General features: G+C 42.1%; 1 protein-coding gene across 1 annotated transcript in view; it reads right to left on the minus strand.

Moving 5' to 3' along the window:
- The window catches only part of LOC126393686 (tight junction protein ZO-2-like), a 139,042-nt gene that overhangs the window by 29,852 nt on the left and 98,872 nt on the right, over positions 1-10,318 (minus strand). Inside the window, exons 13-14 of the mRNA XM_050049970.1 lie at positions 9,099-9,318; positions 853-1,037 (exon numbers count right to left, since the gene is read on the minus strand). Coding sequence (XP_049905927.1) covers positions 853-1,037; positions 9,099-9,318 — 405 coding nt within the window. The remainder of the gene's footprint in view (positions 1-852; positions 1,038-9,098; positions 9,319-10,318) is intronic.

Below are 10,318 nucleotides of genomic sequence, written 5' to 3' on the forward strand. Positions count from 1 at the left end.
ACTTGCTATGCTGAGATACATGTAAAAATGTAAGAATTTAGTAACACGGATTTGTTTTTTTCATTGATATAAAAATTAATATAAAATACAGGCACATAGAAGGACATGAAATGATGGCAAATCTGGTTAGCCCAGATTGTCCTGACAAAAAAACAACAAGATATAGCGTGTGTATGTAGCCTTTATAATGAGCTTAAAAGTAAAGGCAGTAAAAATACCCAAAAAAAAGGCCTAGGGCCCATAGGGTTAAAAAGTACCGAAATAAGGTACCGTATCGGTTCAGTTATGAACGGTACCCAACCCTAGTTAAAATGTCCACTTTTACAGCAGAAATAAACATGTTTACAGCTTGGTACAAAAAATCCCTCTGATGACAACTCTATGTGGGTAAATTTTTATGTAACTCACCTGCATGGATTTTTATTAAGGCTTAAAGTTATGCACATTTAAGAGAATTGCTGCTTTGAGTAACAGGCTGTCTGTGAGACGTTGCTACAGTCTCTTAGTTGGATCCATTCCTCACTCCTCCACAGCTTCACCCTCTCTTTTAAATTTAGCCAATTCTGGCTCCAAAAATCCAAGATGGCGATGGCCATAATTCCAAACTCAAGGCTTCAAAACAGGAGTCCACACACAACATGTGAGGTTACTGTCCATTATTTTATACAGTCTCTGGTGTACGCACTTCAAATAGCTCTCATCAGACTTATTGGTCTTTCTCAGTCCTTTTTACAAAAAAATTGGTTCACCTAACCCAGCAAAAGGAACCCAAGGTTTTGGATAAATTGAAAGAAATTACTTTAAACTATAACTATTGTTTCCCACTATTTTGATAAACAGAGAATCACCCACCTTCTCGGAGCACCACTCGTTCGTATGCTGGGAAGCGCGTGGCCAGGGTCTGACTGCTCAGGTTTTCTCTGCTCTTCCTCAGGTCCTTCCTCTTCCCAGAACGGTTGGCTCGCAACCGCCAGAAGTCTGCTCGATCACCCGCAACAGCTTTATGAGAGCTCTGGACACTGGCCATCTGCTCCGCTCTGACAGGGAAGACATACAAATGTCACTAATCATTCATTATTATTAATAATATATTATTAATTCATTATTCACTTACAGGATAATGTATAGAACTAGTTCTGAAGCTTTACAGTGCTTTAAACTGTACATGAATACTTTGGGAGTGTGAGTACCGGGCTTGCTGCTACGAGCCGTCCGGTCCCTGTATGACCAAAGTGAGAGCTGTGTCCGAATACACGTTCTTGGTGGGTGTTGGCCTCCGTCGTTGTGATATTCATGGACAGGATCTCGAGGTGCAGCCGAGGGGAGGAAGGAGTCCGGTTTGGGACCTCAGAATTGCATCTCTGCTTTTTGAAAATTATGTGGTTCTGCTGGCTTCATCACACTGTGACCTCCAGCATGCACTGAGGCAGTTTGCAGCCGAGTGTGAAGCAGTTGGGATGAGAGTCAGCACCTCCAAATCTGAGGCCATGGTTCTCTGCTGGAAACAGGTGGATTGCCCCCTCTAGGTTTGGGGAGAGTTACTGCCTCAAGTGAGGCTGCCTCACTTGAGGCAGCCTCAAGTGAGGCAGTAACTCGGTAGTAACTCAAGTGAGGCAGTAACTCGGGTCTTGTTTATGAGTGAGGGTAGAAAGGAGTGTGAGATGGATCAGCGGTTTGGTGCAGCTTCTGTAGTGATGCGGGCACCGCGCCAGACCATCGTGGTGAGGAGGGAGCTGAGCCAGAAGATGAAGCTTTCAATGTACTGGTCCATCTACGTCCCAACCTTCACCTATGGTCATGAGCTCTGGGTAGTGACCGAAAGAATGAGATTGTGGATTCAAGCGGCCGAAGTGAGTTTCCTTTGTGGGGTGGCTGGGCTCAGCCTTAGAGATAGGGTAAGGAGCTTGGTCATCCAGAGGGAGCTCGGAGTAGAGCCACTGCTCCTTCGCGTCGAAAAGGGTAAGTTGAGGTGGTTTGGACATCTGATCAGACCGCTGGTAGGAGGCTCCAGGGCAGACCCAGAACACGCTGGAGGGATTACATATCTCATCTGGCCTGGGAACGCCTTGGGGTTCCCCAGGAGCAGTTGGAAAGTGTTGCTGGGGAGAGGGACGTCTGGGGTGCTTTGCTTGGCCTGCTGCCCCCGCAAGATTTTTTCTGCTCTTTTCTCCTGTTTTGTCTTCTCTTGCAGAGTTTGACAACTTCATTGACACATTCAGTGATGTTAACCAATAACAGCATGGACATCTCTTCAAAACACAAACTCACTCTGACTGACTGGGAAGAAAAAAAACACAGTCCACCTTCACCGCCCAGTGACCATGAATGATTCCAGCTTCACTTCCATTCACAAAACTCTGATTGCATATGGATACTTCTGTAGTCTGGGTGTCAAGGTGTAAAGTGAAGACAGCGAGCTGTGATTGGTCAGGTTTGGACGTCCAGTGTACCAAGTCTAAAAAATGTAGAATTCTATGTATTACCTAATCTGACACAGTGACCATCTGACTCACTCTCAATCAGGCACAAAGGAGAGTGTGTCTTGTTGGTTGTGGCTCTTTTCCTTTTGACTCTATATCTGCCGACATTGTTTGGACACCCAGCAGCCAACTGTTCAGACCAAGCGGAAACCTCCAGGGCTGAAAAATGAAGCCAATGTAGAAATGCCAAAAACTGCTGTTCCTCTAATGGCCGCTTGAGGCTGGCTCCAAGAACAAGTCAATCGCCATAGACCCCCTTTGTCAACAACCTGGTACAAAAAACAGTTTTGTTCTGTATAGCTAATTTCAACATTCATTGCAACTGTGCGGGGATTGAATTTTTATCTAACTTTGTTTGTGGGTGTTGTCTGTTGACAAGTCGCTACCACAGTGACAACGTTGGTTAGGTAATGTAATTATGATGAAACCCCAGATTCCAGAGTAACAGCATAACCATAGCTGTCGCTATTTCAGTTTGTTTTCAGTTCATGAAAGTCAATTGTAACCCTGTGGTTGCTTACAAAAGTCTTGTTCAGTGTTTGGTGTACTAAGATACCCTCTAAGGATGTTAGATCAGGTCAGATGTTTAGTTTTTCTGGTGAGCACATGGTTTTAAAGTGCAACATGCAGGTTAAATTTTTTTAAAAATATATACATAATCTTGTCTGAAAATTACCATATGAGAAGTTAATTCAGAATTTATTAAGGTTTACACGACATGAGGGCACAAATTCAGAGGAAAAAGTGGCTCTTTTTAGCTCCTCTTCTAAAAATGCTTTTTTTCAAAATTGCCTGATACTACGTCACGGGAGGGACTCTGCGTCCTTGACCCTGCCTCTGTCCAATGCGCAGTAGTAGGTGGTAGTGAGTCTGAGCAGTAGTAAACTTATGAGTTAGTATTTTTTCGGTTGTTAACAGTGCATTTCACCATTTGTGATTATGCTTAATTATTGTGTTTGTGCAGGTTGCGGGAGCCCGCCCGCCCTCGCACATACCCCCGGGGCTCGGATCCCGCACACACCCCCGAGGCTCCGGTCTCCGCGGAGAGGGAGACCCGAGCCTCGGAGGTATGTGTGGGGGCGGGCAGGCTCCGCGGAGTGGGAGGCCTCCTTGTTTGAGACAGGAGCGGGTGGCGTGAGGGTTGATGGGCAGTGTGAGGCATGTTACGTCTGGTCTGGGGGTCAGATTCTCCACCAGAGCCCAGAAGGCATCCACCTTCCTGCAGCACATACTCTCCACAGCTGAGGACATGGGCTGGCAGTTCCCACACAAGCACCTATCATACAAAAAATTATCAGGAAATCTTCGTATCTCTCTCTCTCTCTCTCTCTCTCTCTCTCTCTCTCTCTCTCTCTCTCTCTCTCTCCCCTGCGGACATCAATACACTGTAATGTGGAGTTATAACACGCATAGCAAGATACGTCTGATAAAAGCTGATATTTGTGCATTAGTTTCTGTTATGGGTAAGCAGCATTAGTTATATAATACTGGCAGAAATATTGGTAGCTTTGTTATAACCTAATATGTGATGGCAAACTTAATGTTGTGATGTGAACACAGCGTTAGACATTGTTAGCTGTCGTTAGCTAACGCTGGTCGCTCACTAAGACACCTGCCCAGTTCTCCACTGGTTCTCCTCACACCACAGCTCTATTTCTCGGCCGTTATTTTTCCTAACCCTGATCTGTTCCTGGTCTCTTGGACGCCTAGCAGGCTCATAATTATAAGCCTGTGGGCCGTCATATGCATATGAATGTACATTTTAAACCTCTGCAGTCTCAAACCTAGTACTGGGATCCATAATGTTACACTCAAACGAACTCGGCCGGACTCCCTTACGCTATGTCACTTCCGGTTAGTGGGTTTTTAGATACGGAAGCAAAATTCTCTCACAAAAACGACCCCAAAAGTCACTGTAGTGTGTATATGTTTTTGTTTTTTGTTTAATTGAGTTTCTACATCATTTTCCTACACATATTCACCATGGTCTCCAACCTGCAAGTTGGGCTTTAAGCCTGTATTTTGCTTGTGTAATTAGCATTAGCATTACCATGATGGACTGTATATAAAGATGGACAAATGCGTCTCCACTTCCCCCCACTGTACAGAAGTGAAGCTAATATATTCTGGATACGGCCGCTGCCATCTTGCTCTGGGAACATTATTCAGAACCAGAGTCTGCATAGTTGTGATCTCCATGGTATCAAGTTTCCCACACATACACCTCTCTGACCAATTGCTAGCAGCGTCACTGAATGTGAGGCCACCGACTGGCTCACACAGTTGTCAATCATGTTGTAAAATCCCCATTTTATAGCATTAAATAACTAATTAAAACCAAACTTAGCAGAATAACGAACACTTGAACATACAGCAGCATGATAGAAACTTCCCTTAATGCTAGAAACCATCTTTGGAAATTTTTTTTAGAGTTTTTAGTTTAGCTCAGGTCCCATCCACCAACATGCAGAGGGCGGGCTTTATGCCCTACACTGCAGCCAGCCACCAGGGGGCAATCAAGATGCTTTGGCTTCACTTTTGGGGAGCTGTTATGGTGTCCATCTTTATATACAGTCTATTATTATCACGGTTAACCATACCTGTAAATGCACTGTGCTGATCAAGCTAGCAGCTAATGTTAAGGTTATCCCCCCCGTCACTCAAATATGGTCACTTTTGGCTCCAAAAATCCAAGATGGTGACGGCCAAAATACCAAACTCAAAGCTTCAAAACAGGAGTCCCCAAGCCAATGGGTGATGCCCCGGTGGCTACATACATTATTTTAAGTCTTTGGTGAAAATTGGTTTGATTAGGTTTTTTTTTTCTATGTCTATATTGTGGCTGTACTTTATGTCTTTTGCTGCCTCTGTCTTTTATTGCTGACAACTTTGTGTCATTTCCTTTAGATAAATGCTATAAACTTAGCTATTAACTTAACAAATTCTGCATGCAGCTAGTTTTAAAGTACACACTCATTTTCAATGTGAACATGTGGTACAATCAAAACAGACAAGACTCACACCAAAGCATACAACTGGGACATGTGTTGTCTCACACCACAGATTTACTCAGCCTCTGGGCTCTGGACCTGTAATTACAGCAATCCTCTGGGGACAATTAGTGTAATGCTACTGGAGTGCAGCAATGCTGTGGATCCTTCTTCCTAATTGTGTGTCACTGAAAGAGGCTTGTTAAGAGAGATTCAGAGGGCCATGTTCACAGAATAGCTCACACTTGTATGTAACAATCTTTAGCCCTATACACACAGGATTAGTATTACCAAGGGACATAAGTTGATTTAGAAATGTCTTGTGAGGCATTTGCATAGGATAAGAGAAGTCTGTATTTTACTTAGATTTACTGACAGTGTCCCCCGAATATGATGTCAAGGCTCTGCCTAACATCTGCTTTATGGACGGCAAGAGCAATCCTGCTATGAAGAAAAACAGGCATTTGACGCACAAAGAGACACTTAATTTAATTGCTGTGTGGGTTGGGTCTGTGTAATGAGATGAGCTTCTGAATTTTCACCCGAAATGCTGTCAAAGTTTGATTTGTTATTGCCAATGCAGCCCAATAATTCTCGACCAGAAAAGAGGCAGATTATTTCTCTTTAATTATATTCTGAACGCTGTATAGTGACCTATTTGGTTTGTGGGTATTTGACCTTATCTAGTGATGACATTCAGACACTTTGGTTCTGTGCTATTTTTGAACGAAGCAGTGACACTGTGTGAGGTGTCATGGTGACATTGCATTGCTCCGGGCTGTAACTCTCAGTAGAAGACTGACTGACTGCAGACCAGGTGGCTAGCAGCTGAACTCAGAACTTTAATTTATCAAAACACATAGCAACACAACACAGCCGTGTATAGATGGGATCAGTAATACGGGAGCAAAATATAATTAAATGTTTGATCTACTGTTATAATAACTGTGTGTTTGTATGCCTTTGATTAATTTAAAACTGCAGGTGAGACTAACATGAAACTTAGAGGAAAATTCATACTCTAGACCTGATTTTGGCTAAACAAAAAAAAAAAAAAAAAAAAAAGACAGTAGGCAGATAGAAACTCCCAACACAGCAGTCTAAATATTCCACCAATTCAAGCCCAGAAAGGATGGAGGAGGGAGAGCAGACAGGTGAATGTGAGGACAGCAGAGAAAGAGATAAGTCATTTAAAAAGATGTTAGAAGAAACATGAGAAACATGAGAAGGTGGTGGTGGAGGAAAAGATAAGAGAGAAGATTAAAGGATAAGAGGAAGAATGGTTGGCTGGACAGACGTCAGATGTGACAGCTGGTCTTTTCAGATAAGTGGCTGTCCAGTGGCCAGGAAAGACCTCTCTGATCCACTATCTGAAGTCTCATTCAAGTTCATTTACTGCAAAGAATTTTAATGGCAGAGAAAGGAAAAATTGTAACTGTCACCTGCTAATCTGTTCACACAATCTGTGAATGTACTACTGCAGGGCTGAAATAAACTAGAATTACCACCCCATGGTTGTATGCCTCTGTGCACCAGTCAAGTTTCTCTTACAGTTTACATCCATGTTTGTGAAAACATGGATGCTTCACATCCATTGTCCCCCCGACAGCACAGAGGATCTACAGTGCTGTGAAAAAGTATTTGCCCCCTTCCTGATTTCTTATATTTTCGCATATTTGTCACACTTAAATGTTTCAGATCATCAAACAAATTTAAATATTAGACAAAGATAACCCAAGTAAATACAAAATGCAGTTTTTAATTGATGATTTCATTTATTAAGGGAAAAAAGCTGAAAAATATGAATATTGATTAAAAATATAAGAAACCAGGAAGGGAGCAAATACTTTTTCACAGCACTGTATACAATCATCACCGTTTCAAGGTCAATCAATCAATCAATCAATTTTTTTTATAAAGTCCAATATCACAAATCACAATTTGCCTCAGAGGGCTACAGCATCCCTTTGTCCTTAGGACCCTCACATCGGACAAGGAAAAACTCCCCCAAAAAAACCTTTTAACGGGGGAAGGTGGGCACCTAAGATTAGCGTCACAAATTAAGTATCCAGCCAAAGATTTCCCTTTTCTGTTCCTGAGATATAACATTGAAGTGTTTTATACGGAACATTATGATGCCACAACGAAAATGTCCTTTGACCTTTTGGATATAAAATGTCATCACTTCATTATTTTATCCTTTTAGACATTAGTGTAAAGTTATGTCATAATTAGCATATGAATTCTTGAGTTATGGCCAACAACATATTTCGTGAGGTCACAGTGACCTTGACCTTTGACCTTCAACTACAAAATTCTAATCAGTTTATTCTTCAGTCCAAGTGGACATTTGTGTCAAATTTGGAGAAATTCCCTCAAGGTGTTCTTGAGATATCATGTTCTCAATAATGAGACAGATGCAAGGTCACACTGATCTTGACCTTATACCAGTTAAATACAATCAGTTCATTGTTGAGTCCAAGTGAACATTTGTGCCAAATTTGAAGAAATTCCCTCACAGTGTTCTTGAGATATCATGTTCACATACAAGCGATATAGACAAAGTCACCTTGACCTTTGACCTACAATCACCAAAAACTAATCAGTTCATTGTTGAGTCGAAATGGATATTGGTGCCAAATTTGAAGAAATTCCCTTGAAGTGCTTTTGAAATGTCATGTTTATGGGGATGGGATGGATGGATGTACGTATGTACTATGTACTTCATGGCCACGGCCGTCAGTGCAGGGGCTTTAAAAAAAAACATATACCGTGAGAATTTTGAGACTGGGTTGGGAAACATTTTCACTCTATGAGAGAAGATACTTAATGATGATCATGATTTTACACTCATTGATATATACCAGCCAAATCTCCAAAAGAAAATGTTGGCATTGTACATTTCTGCAAACCATGGATATGTTACATTTGTACATTTCATATGTATCACATCAATGTTTCCAAAGTTATGGCATGATACCTAGGCTAGATGCCTGCCAAACTCTTGCCAAGCATGTAGCACACATGTAGGTATAGTGTGATATACACATTGCAGTTTGCAAGACAACACAGAACTGTAACCATGTATGTACACTCATGTAGCCTATGTCAAAGCACTAGAGGTGTGAATGTTTTTTCTGATGGTATCAACAAGATAATGTTAACATTTGCACACAAAAAGGAGAGTTAATGAAAAAACAGAGAAAAAGAAGGAATGGAAAGAGAGATATGCATTTATCAACCGGCAGTCCAGCACTGAACCTATGGACTTCTGCAGCAGCTGCTCCACTACAAACATCTGGATTCCACTGGCACTGCAGTTGCATCCTTTTTAAATGTATGACGCTTTTTTTCTTTTTTTTTTACATTATGTACAACTTGTTGAAATTTAATTATGTTTAATCATATTATTATTTTCTTGGCCTTGTTCTGAACCTCTGACATCATTGAAAATGAATGCGTAAACGTTTAAAATTAAGACTACCTTTGTTTTAGAGGGAAAACAGCTTGTGACTTTTGCTGGGCATCAGTATGTGATTATAGCCCTTAGTCTTTGGTGATGCTGGTACGGTTAATAAACTTCATTGGCTCCGTCAGCCCCTAAAAAGAGAGCAACTAATGGTCCTACCTGCTCTTGTTGGGGATGATGCCCTTCTCCAGTAGCTGCTTGTCCTTGCCAACACGAATTGCCAGCCAGTTGCCAAGCTTGCCGTCATACAGAGTGTCCACCACCTTAAAGATGTCCCCCCGGCTGAAGGCCAGGCTCTGAGGAGTCTCCTTCTCATACTCAAAGTGGGTCCGGATGAAGAAGGAGTCTCCGCGCCCCGACACCAAGATATCATTATAGACTAGACACACCAAAAAGTGAGAGAGAAAGAGAAATGAGTATTAAACCACTGACCATTAAACTCTGTTTGAAGCTACTTGAGGTTATCATTCTTTCTCCAAGTTAGAGTGAAGGCTGATACCGCTGCAGTCTGCATTTATTGTAACATAATAATTCACACTTTATTCAGAGTCGACAGAAGCAAAATAAAACTCACAAAAGCCGTCTTGGTTCGTCTTTCCACTGTTCAAACAATTACCAACTGATTTTGTTAAAATAAACCCTCAATTCAATGAGTTTGAAAGCATGCTGGCTCTAAACACGCTTAAATTGCTGTTTATTTAAGTGGAGTCTGGTGTGTTTGGCAAAGGGGCTGTTTCTGCTTAAATCAAAAGGATCTTACTCTTTCACAGAAAGGTCAACCTCTGTAGGGATCATTTCTATAATGCTGTCAGTGACTTTTAGTAACAATGTGAGCCTGTCAGTGGCCAAAACAAGAATTTTGGTTTGACATAAATTGATGGCGCTCAATTGCCCTCAGGGATTACATTGCAGCTGGTTTGCTGCTGCTGGCTGCAGTCGTTTGCTCCATTCTGGACCAGTTTCAGGAACTGTTGTCTCCATTAATCACTTAGAGACAAAAACAAGGGAAAATATAGGGTCCAGGTTGAGAAATATAAAAGCTAGCCTTTAAAAACAAGTTAATTATTGGTCAATATAAAATAAAATACCATAACAATGACATTATGCTTATGCACACATTGCAAAAGGTACCCCATACAGTCCAGGTTGAAAAATCCAGAAGTTACCCTTTAAGGCCTCTAGTTTCCCGGCGCGGCGCAGGGTGGCGCAGGGTGGTGAACCCCGCGCAGAGCTAGTTTCGAGCAGCGCAACCCGAGGCGCGCTCAGTTTGGTAGTTTGGCAGACCGAGGTGCGCTGAGATGGGTGTGGCAGCGCAGCAGGGGGAGGTGTCGACAGATCCAGCTTGGCGCAGTGACAGTTTCGTGCCAAAAGGCTTCGCC

This window comes from Epinephelus moara, chromosome 8 (genome assembly GCF_006386435.1).
Source record: "Epinephelus moara isolate mb chromosome 8, YSFRI_EMoa_1.0, whole genome shotgun sequence".
Classification (NCBI taxonomy): domain Eukaryota; kingdom Metazoa; phylum Chordata; class Actinopteri; order Perciformes; family Serranidae; genus Epinephelus; species Epinephelus moara.